Source organism: Ipomoea nil, unplaced genomic scaffold, assembly GCF_001879475.1.
Source record: "Ipomoea nil cultivar Tokyo-kokei standard unplaced genomic scaffold, Asagao_1.1 scaffold2269, whole genome shotgun sequence".
In the NCBI taxonomy this organism is placed as follows: domain Eukaryota; kingdom Viridiplantae; phylum Streptophyta; class Magnoliopsida; order Solanales; family Convolvulaceae; genus Ipomoea; species Ipomoea nil.
In genome coordinates this window covers 245,283-263,214 of record NW_017618697.1, presented here as the reverse complement: position 1 = coordinate 263,214, position 17,932 = coordinate 245,283, and the positions used below count along the sequence as shown (strand labels likewise).

Here is a 17,932-nt window from a genome sequence, read left to right as displayed (position 1 = left end):
GTAGTATCCAACCTACTAACTCGGGAATATCGATCTCGTTACTTCACATCGGATCGCAATATCTGTTTCTTTCTCAAATTTCTTTCTTTCTCTTTTCTTCCGAAAGTACATAGTCCAAACAGGCCTCCAAAACCTCGGATCACTCACACTTGATACATATAGATATAACTCATGCACTTCTTTCTTATGCAACAAATATGCTTATGCAATCTCATGCACATAGTTTCTCAACAATTCTCTTTTCTCACAAATTGGAAATCAAATATCAAGCAACTTCTCAATGCAACTAGATAATGATTTTTCAAAATAGATATAGATTTTTGAAATGGATCTTAGGCTTACTTCAAGCCACTAATACACTTTAGTTCATGATATGCTAAACATGTTCTTTACTGTAAAAATGCTTTAACTTCTCTTTCACTGTGATTTAAGCCAACAAAGTGCTACTTCATGCTTATCACTTAATAATTAGTAAAAATTCTTAGCAAATACTTAACAAGTATTGATCATGCTCTTTAAACTCAAAAATAAACTTCATGCTCTAGTATTTCACTTCGCTGTAAACAAATAAGTTCATGTACTATACAAACCAAATATTTCATATTCTTGAGTAAATTCTCAATAACTCACAATGGATATTTAGACATGCTATTCAAGCAAAACTTAACAAATAATGATCATGCTTTTCATTCAAATAGCTAAGCTCAAACTCTTCAACTTTTCTTCACTGTAAACAATACACAGTGCACTTGAATAGAAATTCTCAACACAATTTCTACTGTAATTTAAGCATTTCAACTCCAAATTCGACAAAATCAACTTCTACTAGTGTGTCGTAATGAACCCGAGTATCCGAGCCTCAAGGGCCCACGAGTCCCGGTCCAAACGACACGTAGTTGAGTTACAGAGGGCCCGGCCACTACACAGATTTGGCCCAGCGGAGCTTGTGGCGGAGCTTGGGGAGTCCCGCCACTTAGCTCCGCTACGCGGCGGCCCTGGGCGACGGATCACTCCATGGTCCGTCCCCTGGGACCGTTGCTCTACGGTGCTAGCCGGCGGACCTCCACGGGGTCCGTTGGCTAGTACCGTGAGACAGTCTGGTGCACATTGCCTGGTGTACCGGAGGCCTTCTCTGCACCTGCAATCCAGCACTCCCAAATCCTCAACAACTCAAACATAAATCAACAATAACTCATTACTAGCTCAACAATAGCAATAATCTAGCATTTCTAAGCATTTACACTTCAATCTAGACTTCATAGAGTCAAAATAAAGCTAGTTGGGAGTCCATGTGTTATACCTTTGTTGCCTCTTCTTCTTGTTAGGATTCCGTCTTCTTCCCAAGTCAGCCACTACCCCCTTCACCACATAAATACCTCAAACAAGCCACACAACAACCCTTAAGAACATGGATCTCAGAGATGGAAAGCTAAGGAATGGAAGCTGGATGGAAAATGGATGAATGGAGGAGAATAGGCCTAGAAACTTACTGTGTTTTTCTTGGTTTTCTTGCAGAGCTCAAGGTGGGAAGAAAAGGATGGAATCAAGATGAAATGGTTGCTAACTATTCATTTTATAGTGGCTCAAAACCCTAGGATCAACAATGATTGGAGGAGGGCAAAATGGTAATTTGGTTGATTCTCTAAAATATCAGGCAAAGGCATTGGAAACTTGTGATCCACCATGCAACATGAACCAAAGTCTAGAAAAGTGTTTCTAAATAGTTTGGGGGTCAAAATACATTTTTCCAAAAATACTTTCTAGATAACCACTTGGTTTAGGTTTCTCATATTTCTCCCGGTTTCACTCAAATTTACTTTTGGGTCAAAAACTTGGTACGCAATATACCTGAAAATTTAGGATTTCAGAAATAAAATAAGTCCCGGTGTTAAATTATTTAAAACATAACTGAAAATAATTAATTCATACACCGTTTTCATCATAAAAATTTTGGTAGAGTGAAAAATGGTTATTTTGGAATTTCTTAAAACCGAATTTAAAAAATTAAATTTTGGGTTGTCACATCAGGCCATGAGTGTTCGCTGAATTCCAGTTTTCCAGAAACACTAACGAACGGCGCATCATGTGATTCATGTCAAACGCCACACCTTTCCACACGCATTCATTTCTGCTAGTCCAAATACCCCAACAAACAATCATAAATTTAGCACGAACCTTTTCACTCATGGCAGCAATGCGATCAAAGAACCACACACTAACGTCCGCACTGGCCACGCATATTGGCAATCCCAAGCGAGCCCAAGCCGCCACAACACTCGGGCACTGGACGAACATATGAGTGGTAGATTCATCTATAGTTCCGCACATATGGCACAACAATGAACAGCTTACATGATTTGCATTTAGGGCGTCTCTTGTAGGTAGGTAATGAGACACCAATTGCCAGCAGGAGGTCTTCACTTTAGGGGGAACACACGTGTTCCAAATCTTCAACCATGGTCGTGACTCCTGCTCCATCATGGTAAGTCGCTGATAGCATGACTTGACTCTGTATATTCCCTTCATTTCCCAGTACCAATACCAGCCACAGAACACATTCCGGACGCATTCCACATCCCACCCAGTACCCTGTTGATTGAGCAGCGTGGAAACAGATGATTCTGACACAGACGCATGCAAATCAGTTTGCACATATGGGTAATCATGCACTGGCAACCAAGGATCATACCCTATCCTCGTGTTGTTCCCATTGCCTATATAATGCCATCTTGCTTGAGGATGTCCTTCACCGCTAGCATCTCCCTCCAGATAAAGGAAGGGTTGCTTCCCTCCTTTGCCTAAAAATAGGATCTATTAGGATAATATCTTCCCTTAAACACACGAGCTACAAGAGATGAAGGTCGTGTAATAAGGCGCCAAGCTTGCTTACTAATTAGTGCGATGTATCTCGTGTAACTTTCGGAATCCCATGCCACCACTTGTTTTTGGTGCGCATAAGCCAGCCCACGATTGCCACCGTATACCTTTACCATTCCCAACTCGGCTTGCCCACCAATATTCGTTCAGAATCGTCTCAATTTCGTTGCACAAGCCTGCGGGTAGCATAAAGACCATCATCGCATACACCGGCATAGACTGAATCACATTTTTTAGCAATATTTCCCAACCAGCTCGGGATAAAAACTTGGCATTCCAGCTTCTGATTTTGGTTGGGATCCGGTCCTTCATGAAAGCCAAAAGTGCCTTCTTCTTCCTGTCTACAATAGAGGGGAGTCCTAAATATTTGGCGTTAGTCTCCCCTTCTGTTACCCCAAGCACATTAATGATCGCCTCTCTTTGTTGCTAGCTTACATTCGCATTGAAGCAGACTGCTGACTTCTCATAGTTCACATGTTGGCCTGAAGCCACAACATATAGGTATCAAGCACATACCTCATGTTTACACTTTCTGGGATGTTCGTCCGGAGGAAGAGGAATCAGTCATCAACGTATAACAAATGCGTAATTTGAGGGGCCTGTCTGGCAATCGATACACCATGAAGCTAACCCGTATTCATCTGCCTTTCTATTAAAGCACTCAGCCCTTCGGTGATAAGCAGGAAGAGATATGGTGACAATGGTCACCCTGGCGAATGCCTCTAGCGGGTACTATAGGTCCTAGCTTCTGTTGCTCATGTAAGACGTGGTATTTCACGGAAGTTACCGTGGCCAGAATTATACTAATCCAATGTTCAACAAATCCCATTTTCTGCATAACAGCTTCTAAGAACCTCCACTCGACATGGTCATATGCTGTACTTATATCAACCTTCAACGCAACCATACCCTCTCGGCCCTGCGTTTTACGCTTCAGAAAATGGTGCACCTCAAAAGCTAACATAACATTATCTGTTATTAAGCGAACCGGAACAAATGCACTCTGCGCACCGGATATCAGTTTCTGGAGTAGGGGTTTTAGTCTGTTCGCACAGACTTTGGCCGACACTTTATATAGGATGTTACATAAGGCAATTGGGCGCAACTCCTTCATAGATTCTGATCGTTCTTTCTTTGGTACTAGTACAATTAGAGTATCACTTTCCTTGGGGGGCAGACTAGCAGATTGCATAAAATCCCTACAAAATACTATCACCTCTCCCCCCGACTATATCCCAGAAATGCTGAAAGAATCCTGACCCAAAGCCATCAGGTCCCGGAGACTTGTCTGGATGCATCTGGTGTCAGCAGCAAGAACCAGTGATAGCTCAACACTCCAGGTTCAAGAAGTCTAAAATCAACAGTGCTGCTCTATTAATTTTGCTATTGTAAATATCTTCCTATTTTTACGCATAATCTGTTCATAGCAGTTGCATCATCCTCCATCTATAAATAAGGATCAACTGCCTCTGTAATAAGAACTTGATTCATCACATTCTCTACATGAAATATTTCTCTTTTCTCTTTCTGCATCTGTTTACCTTCTTCTCCCTTTTTTTCTATTGTGCTCCGGTGTGCCGCTGCTCTGAAATTGACATGGTATCAGAGCCTTGCTCTAGAGTACGAGCTTGGATCAATGGCGTGGCCTCCTCCAAATGCTAATTCTGCACGAACACAAGCTCCACCGCCAGTAGTTCCTGCTATGGCAACTGGATCAGTTCCGGCGGCGACTTCGACGGCGGCTCCGACGGCAGCAAATGCAAACAGTAATACTCAGGTTTCGATCATTGATTTTAATCCCTCTGATGCAGGTAATCCTTACTACTTGCATCCTAGTGAGAGTCCGGCCTTGGTGCTTGTTTCGCCGGCCTTAGATGGTTCAAACTACTATCCTTGGGCAAGAGCTATGAAGATAGCTCTATCAACCAAAAATAAACTAGCATTTATTGATGGTAGAATACCTATACCTAGCAAAGATGAACAAAGGTACATGGTTTGGGAACGGTGTAATAACATAGTTGTTTCCTGGATTGTAAGATCCATCTCACCTGAGATTGCACAGAGTGTGCTTTGGTTACAATCTGCCATTGCTATATGGAAGCATTTAGAGGAGAGGTTCAGTGAGGGGGATATCTTTAGGATCTCACAGATTCAAGGACAAGCTTATCAGCTTAAACAGGGGATTTTAAGTGTGGATCAATATTTCACACAGATGAAATTGCTTTGGGATGAATTACTTGTGTTAAGACCTTTGCTTGTGTGTGCTTGTACTCCTAAGTGCAATTGTGGAGGATATGAGAAGTTCTACACTTATGTAGAAAATGATCATTTGTCAATGTTTTTGAGAGGATTGAATGAAAACTATACAAGTACTAAATCGCAAATTATGTTGATGAGCCCTCTCCCTACAGTTGGAAGGGCATCTTCCTTGGTGAAACAGCAAGAAAGAGAGGTTTATGGTGGGATTCTCAGTGCTACTCCCACACCACAGATGCAGGGGCCTTCTCAGCAGATGAGTCCTACTGTTGGACATGCATTCCTGGCTAGTTTTCCTCAGAACAACAACTTCCGTCCAAGAAGACAGAATAACAATTGGAACAAGAAACCAGGACCAATTTGCAGCCATTGTGGATATACTGGCCACACAGTGGATAAATGTTACAAACTCCATGGTTACCCGCCGGGTTATGTACCCAGGTCTAAAGGTGCAGGAGCAGTAAACCAAGTCCAAGGTCCTTTGCTGCAATCCAGTGTCACACAATTTGGAAGTCAGAACCAATTTCAATCCCAAGGCTTTGTTGAACAAATCCAAAACACTGCAGGGAATTTTGTGACAATTTCTCAAGAGGAATATAGTAGGTTGCTTGGCCCTAAGCAGAATGAGACAAAGCAGAATACAGTCAATACACCTCTTGATTTCACTCCTCAAGCAAATATAGTTTCTGCCAGTGTTGTCTCACCTGCAAACTTTGAAGGTAAGCCTTCTTGTTCTAAAACCATTTGGATTCTTGACACTGGTGCTACACACCATATTGTCTGCAGTATAGATCTTTTGTCTGATGTTAGAAGCACAACTGGTATGCATGTTGCATTGCCCAATGGTCAACAGGCACATATAACCCATGTTGGTACAGTTTTTCTATCTGATGACATTGTGTTGGAGAATGTTCTTTGTGTGCCTGTATTTCAATATAATTTGATTTCTGTCAATGAGCTGGTCAAGAATTCCAAGTACAGTATATCCTTCCGATCTGACAAGTGTGTTATACAGGATCTGGACTGTGGGAAGACGATTGGGACAGCTAGAATTAATGGAGGCTTATATCATTTGTGTTTGTCAACTTCTACAACTCCTTCTTGCATGATTGTGAATAAGAGCAGTATTAGTCTGAATAATGTTTGGCATGCTAGACTTGGACATGCTTCTAATAACAAGATTAAGCTCTTGAAAGTGTTAAATCGTGATATTACTGTCAGTGATGATTTTGTATGTGACTGTTGCCATTTGGCCAAACAAAAGAGGTTACCTTTTGGAGTTAGTAAATCATACACAACTGCTTGTTTTGAACTTGTTCATTTTGACATTTGGGGGAGTTATGCTGTTCCCACAATATATGGCCATCATTATTTTTTAACAGTAGTTGATGATTATAGTAGAGCCACTTGGATCTACTTAATGAAAGGAAAACATGAAGCAAGAAAATTGGTTCAAGCTTTTTGCATTCTAATACAAACACAGTTTGGAAAATCCATTAAAATTGTTAGAACAGATAATGGGAAGGAGTTTGATATGCCAGAATTTTATCAAGACAGAGGAATAATTCATCAGAGATCATGTGTCTATACCCCGCAACAAAACAGCATAGTTGAGAGAAAACATGGTCATATCCTGTCCATAGCAAGAGCTTTGAAATTTCAGGCTAGCCTTCCTGATCCTTTTTGGGGTGATTGTGTTATGCAAGCTGTTCATATAATTAATAGACTACCTTCTGCAGCATTACAAGGCCAAGTTCCTTATCAATTGTTATTCTCAAAGGCTCCTCAATATGGGCATCTCAAAGTTTTTGGTTGCTTAGCTTTTGCTGCTGTACATGGGGTTCATATGACCAAATTTGCTCCAAGAGCAAGAAAGTGTGTGTTCATTGGCTATACAGGTGGCTTTAAAGGGTACAAGCTGTATGATCTGAAGACAAGGGAAGTATTTATCTCTAGAGATGTGTCCTTCTATGAAGGTGTTTTCCCCTTTTCTCAAACCAAAGATGAAGAACTCATTGTCTCTGTACCGGTGTTACCTGCTGACAATACTATTTGTCCCGAAGAACCTGATCAGTTAGAGAATTCATATCAGAATGATATGCCACAGTTTGCGGATACTTACGATGGGACAGAACCTCTTATAGAGTCCCAGCACCAATCTAGAAGATCTAGTAGAGAAAAAAGCAGGCCAGCTTACTTAAATGATTATGTGTGTGCAGATAATATTCCCAGAACCAAGAGAACTTCTCCTCATTCTCTCTCGGCTGTTTTGGATTATGGCAGGTTGTCTACAAAACATAAGGCCTTTGCTGTCAATGTGTTGACAATTAAGGAACCTACTACATATGCAGAAGCAGTAAAGCATGAGTGTTGGAGACAAGCTATGGCAGCTGAATCAGCAGCATTGCAAGCTAATCATACTTGGATGTTAACTGATCTTCCTGCCTCTAAACAACCAATTGGCTGCAAATGGGTTTTCAAAGTTAAGCATAGAGCGGACGGATCTGTGGAGAGGTATAAAGCTTGATTGGTAGCAAAGGGGTACACTCAAACTCCTGGGCTTGATTACCTAGATACTTTTAGCCCAGTAGTAAAAATCACCACTATTAGAGTATTACTTGCTTGTGCAGCTGCTAAAGGTTGGGAATTACATCAGCTTGATGTGAACAATGCTTTCCTACATGGTGATCTACATGAGGAAGTTTATATGGCTTTGCCTCCTGGGTTTACTCCACAAAGGCCTGGACAAGTGTGTAAGCTTCTCAAATCATTATATGGACTTAAACAAGCTAGTAGACAATGGAATGCAAAACTTACGACTGAGTTCTTAAGCATGGGTTTTAAACAGACTACGGCTGACCACTCCTTGTTTACCAGGGGTACTGGAGCCTCCTTTGTTGCATTACTCGTCTATGTTGATGATGTGGTTGTTGCTAGTAGTGATAGAACTCAAATCATGGATATCAAGTCCCATTTACATGCTAAGTTCCAGATTAAAGACTTGGGACACCTAAAGTATTTTTTGGGGTTGGAAGTGGCCAGAAACAGGTCTGGAATAAGTGTTTGTCAACGAAAATATGTTTTGGAACTTTTAGAGCAGGCTGGTTTCATTGACAGTAAGCCAGTCAATAGTCCTATGGTGCCTTCCACTAAGCTCACTCATAGTGACAGTCCTTCTTTGAAAGATGTCACTTCATACAGGAGGATCATAGGTAAACTGTTATATCTTACTATTACTAGGCCGGACATCTCTTTCGCAACACAACAACTCTCTCAATTCTTGGATTGCCCCACTGAATTTCATCTAAGAGCTGCACATAGAGTGCTTAGATATCTCAAGGCATCACCTGGGCAGGGGATGTTCTTCTCTGCCAATTCAACTCTTCATCTTAAGGGGTTTACTGACTCAGATTGGGCTTCTTGTCCTGAGACTAGGAAGTCAGTAACAGGCTATTGCATGTTTCTGGATAATGCCTTAGTATCTTGGAAATCCAAGAAACAAAACACAGTTTCCAGGTCCTCTAGTGAAGCAGAGTATAGAGCCATTGCTACTGCTACGGCTGAGCTTCAATGGCTTACTTATTTGTTAACAGAGTTTGAAGTTCACTCTTCTACACCCGCTGTGTTGTATTCTGATAGTCAGTCTGCTATAGCCATATCCCAAAATCCGGTGTTTCATGAACGCACGAAACATATTGAAATAGACTGTCACTTCGTAAGGGAAAAATTACAAAAGAACTTGCTGAAATTACTCCATGTTCCCACTGCACATCAATTGGCAGATGTTTTCACAAAGCCTCATGCTCCTGCTTCTCTCCAAGGTTTCGTCTCCAAGCTTGGTCTATACAATATGTATAGTCCAGCTTGCGGGGGGGTGTCAGCAGCAAGAACCAGTGATAGCTCAACACTCCAGGTTCAAGAAGTCTAAAATCAACAGTGCTGCTCTATTAATTTTGCTATTGTAAATATCTTCCTATTTTTACGCATAATCTGTTCATAGCAGTTGCATCATCCTCCATCTATAAATAAGGATCAACTGCCTCTGTAATAAGAACTTGATTCATCACATTCTCTACATGAAATATTTCTCTTTTCTCTTTCTGCATCTGTTTACCTTCTTCTCCCTTTTTTTCTATTGTGCTCCGGTGTGCCGCTACTCTGAAATTGACATCTGGAACACAACAGTACGAACCTCGTCCATACTTAACGGTTGGAGAAGCATATTATTTTCCTGCTCAATTATAGTAGTTTTAATACAATCAATTACCTCATCCATCTCTCCCTGGTTTTCACGAAATAGGTTGTTGAAATAATCCACCATGAGATCACCCGGTGCCTTCTCCACTTCGACCCACTGGCCAATATCATTTCTCAGGCGATGTATCTTGTTCCTCCTCTGCCTGGTCTTGATGGAGTTGTGAAAAAACTTGCTGTTAACATCTCCTCCCCTATACCAGTATTCCTTCGCCCTTTGCCTCCAATACCCATGTTGCTGTTCAAGGAAGTAAAGGAACTCCTTCTCATACATTGCATAATCTATTGCTAACCCCTGAGGATCTCACCGTGGTCGAAGTGCCTCCAGCCGATCTCTACATTGTTCAATACGCCGCTAGAACTCCTTGTTGTAAGTTGTCCCCCACTACCCAATATCCCGGCCACAACGTTCAACCCTGCTCAGAGCATCCAAGCCTACAGATCTTTCCCAACTCCGCACCACAATTTCACGGCACTTGTCTTCGCGTAGCCAAATGTTGTCGAATATGAACTTGTTTCTTCCTCTTGCACGCTGCTCCGCAATAGGTATTAAAAATAGCGGTAAATGGTCACTGTACGGGCATAACAATGAACTAGTAGTAACACTGCCAAACAAGTTCAACCAACTATCATAAGCCGTGATACCGCCCAATTTTTCTTCGACCATATTGGGGCTACCATGCGAGCGTTCCCATGTAAACTGGTTGCCCGAGAATGGAAAGTCTTGCAAACCACAGTCCGAAATCGTCTCACGCTTGCGCTGCCTCTCAGGGTACCCATAATAACCTGTGAACCTCCATGCAAGGCTCCCAACATCCAACGAGATATTGATGTCGATATGGTTGTTTGAATAGCCCATTATGGTGAGAGTTATCATATTAGTCCATAGCATGGCCAACCCCCCTCTATGTCCTATTGCATCCACGACGAACATACTGTCAAAGCCAAGTTCAGGCCCGGCCCTGGGCAAGGGCAGGCTGGGCCCTTGCCCAGGGCCCCATGCTTGGAAGGGGCCCCTATCCTATACCATTACTCTTATATATATACTATAGAAATGTCATATAACTAATTAGTATACATTTTTTATAATAATTTCTTAGTTGGTTGAGTTGGTAAGGCTTAACATTTTAATTAATGCGCATGGTCTTGGGATCGAATCCCCATATGTAATTTCACATAAAAATTTCCGCCTCTACTATTAGTATATGATTTTAAGAATTTTACTAAAGTAAAATTTGAGTAAAATTCAAGTTGGGTGAGTTGGTAAGACTTGTAGTTTTTATGCTAATGGTCAAGGGATCAAATCCCCTTATATAACATTTTCTTACAATTTATTTATTTCTATTTCTAATTTGTATTTTTCTAAAGGGAAAATGGCACTTTTTCCCCCTATGTTATATGCTTATAGCATTTTTAACCCCTGAGTTATTCATGCATCCACATTTGCCCCCTCAATTATTATAAAAGTGGCGGTTTTTCCCCCTGATAATATTAAATAGACATTTTTACCCTTAAAATACATATTTTATTTATTTCTCTTGTTCAACAAATTATTGTTTATACGTAGGGATGGCCACGGTTCGGTTCGAACTGAACCGAACACTATAGCAATCAAATAAAAAAAAATTCGGTTATGATTCATAACATAACCCAATATTTGGGTTTCCGTTTATTAAAATTGTGAAGTGGAAAAAAATAGATTCTGAACCGTGAACCAGAGGTTCAAATCGGAACAACTACTAGCAATAGCTTAAATTAGAATTATAATATTTGCAAATAGTGTATGTTTTTTTCGCATTTATATTGACTCTCACATATAAGTATATATAATCGCGATTTGGTTTTTATTTTGAATCGTTGTTTCACAATTTCGGATCCAATTTGAACTGTTGGTTCAAACATTATTTTAAAATTTTATTTTTTTATTTTTAAAGTATTCTAAATTCAACAATTAATGTATTTTATTTTTTCAAATTGTGGTTATAATTTGTTGGAGAAGTAAAATAAAGGAAATATTTATTTTAAGGGTAAATATGTCCATTTAATATATCAGGGGGGGGAAATTGCCACTTAAATAATATAGGGGGGAAAAGTGCTATAAGTATATAACACAGGGGGAAAAAGTGCCATTTTCCCTTTTCTAAATTTAATTTGTAACTTTGTGATTTTGTTAACTTTCTATAATTATAGTGAGATAATATAGATTGATTTGTAATACATATAAAATTTTGAACCTATATCTATTCGAGTAATTTGCTACTTATATTTAGAATATTTGTTGTTTTGTGAACTTTATAATGAGTTATGTATATGTAATATATTTTGTGATTTAGTTATGAAAAATATTTTAAAATATAATTTAATTTTTGTATGAATTATCTAATCAAAGTAGGTTAGAAGTTTTATTGTGCGTCTTCGTATGCAAATTAATCTAGAAAAATTTGAAAGTGATCTAACTAAAAAAGAGTATTTATAAATATGATATCAATATATAAGATGTGTGATTTATTACATGTTTTTTGTTTGAACTATTTTATCGAATTAATTATGTTTTGTATTTTATTATGAATATCTTTTATCCCATTTGAGTGTTTTGATTTATTGTTCCCAATAATTAAGATTTTATGCTATGCTCTTATTTGTAAGTTATTTTATATAAATTTTTATTAATAATTATTTTATTATTTATTATAATAATAATGTGATTGTCTATAAGTTCATTTGGTTTTAAATTATTTATTCATTTTTATAAACTATATTATTTATTTATGAAAATACTGATGTGGTGATTGATTATTGTGGATTTAGGAATGCATCTATAATTGTTTTCATGTGTATGTAAAATTGTTAAAAACTTGTGAATCTTATTTAAGTTATTTGACATTAGTATTGCTTCCTTATTTAATTTAAATTTTAATTATAAAAATATATATTAATTTCGTATAGGGCCCATTTTATGTTGTTATGCCCCGGGCCTAAAGAATGATAGGACCGGGCCTGGCCAAGTTGCACCCTTATTATCTTCATTCGTTGCTTGTCTACATACGTCTCCATCAGAAACACTACCTTCGGCCTCTTCGTGCGGACTAAATCTGCTAAAACACGAAGTGCCGTCGGGTTGCCAAACCCCCGGCAATTCCAACTTAAGAGACTCATGATCCTTGGCGGGTTTGCGCCGTAAGTCCCGCCGTTAAGCCATTTTTTGGATCCCCAACCTCACATTCCATCTCACGCACGTCCCCTGTCATACCCTCCAATGTTCGAGTCCTTCTAAAAGTTGTATATTGATCTTCTCAAATCGATTAGCTATGTGCAACCTAACATGTTTCATGGGTGACTATCAACTACTTGAACATAGTTATGTTTTTTAGCCATATAATTGCCATCTATATATATTAATTTTGTTTTTTGAATTAAAATTTGAAAGTAGCACTCAAAATTTTAAATATTTGAATAAAATTTAGATATAATCGAGTTGATCTAAAGTGCACGCATGACCACACCATTCAATATTATCATTATCACTAATTCACTAGCATTATATGTTGGTTAAAATGAAGGAAAAACAAATAAATTTTGAGTGACTCTCATGTGAGATGGGTTGGGTCAAGATAAAAATGTAATACTTATATTGAAAAATGTATCACTAATCAATAATAAAATGCTAAATGTAATACTTTTAAATGAAAATGTAAAATAATTGCATTCCCCTTATAAATAACAAAGATTTTATTCTTGATTAATATTATATTTTTCGGTATAAGTATTACATTTTTTATCTTAACCCTACCGGTCTCACGAATAACGATCCCAATCTTACATAATTTTTTTCCTTAAATTTTTAAATAACTTCATACTTCCTTATTTTAAAAATAATAAGGAAAATAAATATTGCTAAACATGTTTTCTATTTTTTAATTGAAAATGAAAAAAGGAAAATAATTGTAAAAAAATTTAAAATAAAACAGAAAAATGCACCAAACAGGCCTGATGTTTTTGAAATCTTGAGCAAGAACTGCAAAGAGTATAGAGCAAATTTGCAACCAAGTCATTTTTAATCTCAAAAGTAAAACATATTACAGAGCTGTCCAGCATTTGTGTTCATTTTCCAACAATCACATTATTCTTGGGAACCAAATATTATTTTGATTTGATAGATAAGACCAAAACATTAACACTTCTAGGAATCCAAAATACCAAAGAGACAGATGAAGAACTTCAACAATAATACATCAACTGCAACATCAGCAACTCAATGAATTGAAACATCTGCCAGCAGGAAGGGACATATATTTCTGGGAATTTTGCCTCATTATAGCTTCTATATGATTTCCCTTCAAGAAACACAAATTGAAAAGCTAAAATTATTTGCAAATAACCAAATAGAATGTCCTCCCCTTTTTATATCCAAATGTCATAACAAACTTAATATTACATTTTCATTATATCCATTTTATAATATATAAATATAAATATATTAGTTTCAGTTATCAAGTTATCTTAATAAAGGATTGATAAGAAATTTCTAAGAAAAAGAAAAGTGATCTGATTTTCTTTTTAAATCCTTATTCATACTATAGCAAAAATATCCAACAATTTTATATAGCAACCGCACAAGAATTTTATAATAATCAGAAAAAAAAAAAAAAAAAAAAAAAAAAAAAAAAAAAAAAAAAAAAAGAGGAAGAAAGATATGAAGTGCAATATCCTATCAAGATTAAATATTTCAAAGAAACAAAGGATATGAAAATTGATTGGTGTTAATCTTCCATAGGTACATACCTTGCCTAAACCAGTTTTGCTCAATCACAAAATAATCAAATTGCATATTATCTCTCTTCTTCAGAGCTTCCATCCTTTTGCAATTCCTCCTAAAGAAAACAAGATAAGAGGGATTTTAAAATAAACTAATTCTTGGAATCAAAAGACTTAAAACTCATTATTTGAAATCAAGAAATGAGAATTAGAGATAAACCTCAGTTAAAAAATGTCGAACAACAAGCCGTTCATATTCCCCTAAATTAATGAGCTCTTCTTGGATCATATTTGCAGAATCCACAAGAGAAGGACAACAGTCGATTAACTCAATTAATCGGAGATGGGAAATATTTGCAAAATCAATTGGAATTCCTTCCAAATACCAGCAACATCTTAGTGCTAAGCACTCCAAAACTGGGAATACATATTCATCTACTTCCCAATGTTCGAGATCCGAATGCGCAACAAGCAAGAACTTTAATCGACGAAACGTCTCATCACTTCGTTTCCACACTGGACCACAAAAAGCAAAATCTTTTAGCTTGAGTACTTCAAGATTGGAAAGTTTGCTAATAATATCCATCTCCTCCCATGGAAGATAAGTCTTACAAAGAGTCAACTTCTTGAGATTCGGTGGAAAAGAAATCGGGAGGCAAAAGTGCTCGACCCTTCCTAATTCAAATTTTAACTTTTCAAGACAATATAACTGAACAAGACCATCAAGAGCATCACTCGACACTTGGCCTTCAATGTAAATCCCCAATTCCTTCAAATTTGGAACCCTTGTGAAATCCAGGAGTTTTGAGTCCCAACTAGCAACTTTTAACCAGAAAAGAGTGTGTAGATTTTCTTGAACTGAGCTTGGGAGATCAAGTGAAGATCCCTTGTCAAGGCGCACATGCCTTAACCAAGGCAAATTCAAAATATCATCGGGAAGTTGTAAATGATAGTCTTCCATCCATGAAAAGAGAATGAGAGTTTGCAAACTTTGGAATTTAAAAAATTGAAACTTAGAAAGAGAACCCGTAGTGGTTAAAGCTAGATATCTCAAATGAATCAAATTCACAATTTCAGTGGGCATGCCGTTCCAATACTTTATTAGAGATAAATCCAAAACTCTTAACAAATTGAGACATGAAAATATGAAGTTGCATTTTTGAAGGTATAAATCTTTTCCAAAATAGAGAAGGGAACGGATTTTACCCCCATTGTAATTTGATGGAGTAATTGGCCAACGATGAGATTGGCAGCTCATCCAACGACAACCCAATTTTGATGATTGTTGTGTTCCTACAACATCATCTCGATAATCATCACTAACAACCAACATGTTGTCTTCTAGTGTTTTTCTCAAGAAAAATTTACGTAGCAAATCATGAACCCTACATGACTTGATTTTTCCATCAAAACTTCGCTTGACAACTAGAACTAGATTTCTGTCAATAAGATCATACAAGTAATCCATTGCTAACTCTTCCAAACTTTTACCCATCTTGGCCTCTAAAAACCCCTCTGCCACCCATAATTTCATCAATTTCTTGACATGAATGTCACTGTCTTCAGGAAACATTCCCAAATATAGAAAACAAGTTCGCAGGTAGGTTGGCAAGTTATCGTAGCTCAATGCAAGTATCCCTAGAACTGAATGAGAGTCCATTTCCATTAATGTTGAATCAAAATTTTGAGCAAAATCCTCCCAGCGCTCTGGTGACATGCCGAGTTTGACTAGAATTCCGGCAATCACAACAATTTTTAGAGGTAATCCATAGCATTTCTCAACAATTTTTCTCCCAATTGGCTCGAGTTCCGGGAGTGGACAAACTCCAACTTTAAACACTTTCCTGACAAATAGATTCCAGCTTTCAACTGGATCTAGAAAACGTATATGGTACATGAATGCTTTTGATTTTGTTGAGGAAGCATGTTCAGCCACTTGCTGTATTCGAGTAGTTATCAGAACTCGACTTTGGATGTAATCGTTAACAAAACATCTTTCAATGTCATCCCATACTTGTGTACTCCAAAGATCATCAATGACAATCAAATACCTTTGGCCATGCAAACTTTTTTTGAGCTGATATGCTAGCTCAAAATTGTCTCTTCTGGAGAATTCGGTGGTCGATGAAACAATACAATGTAAAAGGCTAATAAGTATTTGCCTTTTACTGTATTCTTGAGATACTGTGACCCATACTCGAATGTCAAAGTCACTAGAAACTAATAGATCCTCATAAAGTTTTCGAGCTAAAGTGGTTTTCCCTGCGCCACCCATTCCAACAATTGAGATGACTTCTAGTGACAGCCGGTACGTCACTAGCCTGCATTTTATTTCATTAAATCCATCTTCGAGTCCGATCATCACATTTTCATCAACCCTGGTATGGATGTCCGCTAGCTGTAAAGAAGAAGATGGTACGGGTGTTGATGAAGAAGCATCATCGATATCACTATCAAGCGAGGAGGAGGTATGCAGATGATCTGTGATGCGCACTTCAATATCCTTCACTACTTGTTGCAAGGTGTGATGAAGATCTTCACAAGCAGCCTCAACTGATGATGATGATTCAGTTGCGGCTGCCAAATAAACATCACTTAGTTTCGACTCGATTTTATCTTCTGCTTCCACTGCAACATCTCTAATTATTCCTTCAGACAAAAGCTTCTGCGCCTTAGGGTCAGAATCTCGTAGATAATCCTGTAGGAAGTGAAGTTTGTGAGATAAGGATTGGATGATTATTTGAGTATCAGCAGGAAGATGAATCAAACAAGGATGGGGTTGATGAATAAGCTGCTGTTCTACTATTCCTAGCAGTGAAGTTACAACACCAAATTCCATTTTTCTCTCTTTCTTTCTTTCTTTCTTTCGAGTATTGCTCAAATCTAATATAATGGATTGAACAAGCTAAGAAATGATGGATGGTGAATTGAAGTAGTATAGATCCAGCCAGCGTTAGTTATTGCATCATATCGATGTGATGAGGAATTATATTTCACTTGGAACCCCTGTGCTTTCTATTAGCATCACCATTTGTGTAGTTTTATGAGTTTTTCGAATAGTGAAAAGAAGAATAGATAATTTTTAACTAATGGAGATGGTGGTTTTTTCTTGATTTTTACTCTTGCAAAAACTCAAAGATTTTACAGGTTCTAAAATAAAAATAAATAAAATAAAATAAAACTCAGTGACTCAGTGAGGGCGCAAGTGCGTCTTCCCTGGCAGAGGGCGCGGGTGGTCACTCTCAATTTTTTTTTAAATATTTATTTTTCGTTGTTTTGAAATATTAATCTTTTATACTTTGTAGTATAAATCTTTAATTTGCACTTTATAGTATATATAATTGTGCATTTTCAAATATTAATTTAAGAAAAATGAGGTGACATTTTGTAAATATCTCAAACTAATATTACTTTTTAAATTCGTAATATAAAACTTATGCACTTGTAATATAAATCTTTGTACTTCAAATTTAGAAAATTATCAAAATGTCACCATATTATTTTTCAACTTATACTATGTATTACTCTATACACTAGTAATTATTAATTAATATGAACTTTTACACTTTATAATATACATTTTTACACAATAAAGTTAGAAAAAACTTATCAAAAATGTCACTTTTTTTTTACTTTATCTCGATCAGATTAGTGGGTGAGATATAATCTTTTTTTTTTTTTTACTTAAGTGACTCTTTATATTGTCATCTCAGCTACTCTCTTTATTTTGTTGGTATATTGGGCCCATACTCCTTTATTTTACTTTGGTACATAGTACATTGATACATTA

At 37.4% G+C, this 17,932-nt stretch overlaps 2 protein-coding genes across 2 annotated transcripts; both read right to left on the bottom strand.

The window, feature by feature from the left end:
* Positions 1-9,772: 9,772 nt before the first annotated feature.
* Positions 9,773-10,246, bottom strand: LOC109150307. Its single transcript, XM_019298198.1, has one exon. It carries the CDS (start codon positions 10,244-10,246, stop codon positions 9,773-9,775), a length of 474 nt encoding a protein of 157 aa, XP_019153743.1.
* A 3,177-nt stretch (positions 10,247-13,423) lies between these two features.
* Positions 13,424-16,445, bottom strand: LOC109150291 (putative late blight resistance protein homolog R1B-14). Its single transcript, XM_019298187.1, has 3 exons — positions 14,363-16,445; positions 14,170-14,258; positions 13,424-13,721 (listed from the first exon to the last, which is right to left on the bottom strand). The coding sequence occupies exons 1-2, from the start codon at positions 16,415-16,417 to the stop codon at positions 14,217-14,219; spliced, it is 2,097 nt and encodes a 698-aa protein (XP_019153732.1). The 5' UTR covers positions 16,418-16,445; the 3' UTR covers positions 13,424-13,721; positions 14,170-14,216.
* Between the last annotated feature and the right edge of the window lie 1,487 nt (positions 16,446-17,932).

What these genes read in the sequence shown, in the direction of transcription:
- LOC109150291 (XM_019298187.1), bottom strand. Translation starts at nt 16,417, where the DNA reads ATGGGTGGCGCAGGGAAAACCACTTTAGCTCGAAAACTTTATGAGGAT. An exon ending in TTCGACATTTTTTAACTGAG is followed by an intron (nt 14,259 to 14,362) that starts GTTTATCTCTAA and finishes TGTTTTCTTTAG; the next exon opens with GAGGAATTGCAAAAGGATGG.
- LOC109150307 (XM_019298198.1), bottom strand. Translation starts at nt 10,246, where the DNA reads ATGGGCTATTCAAACAACCATATCGACATCAATATCTCGTTGGATGTT.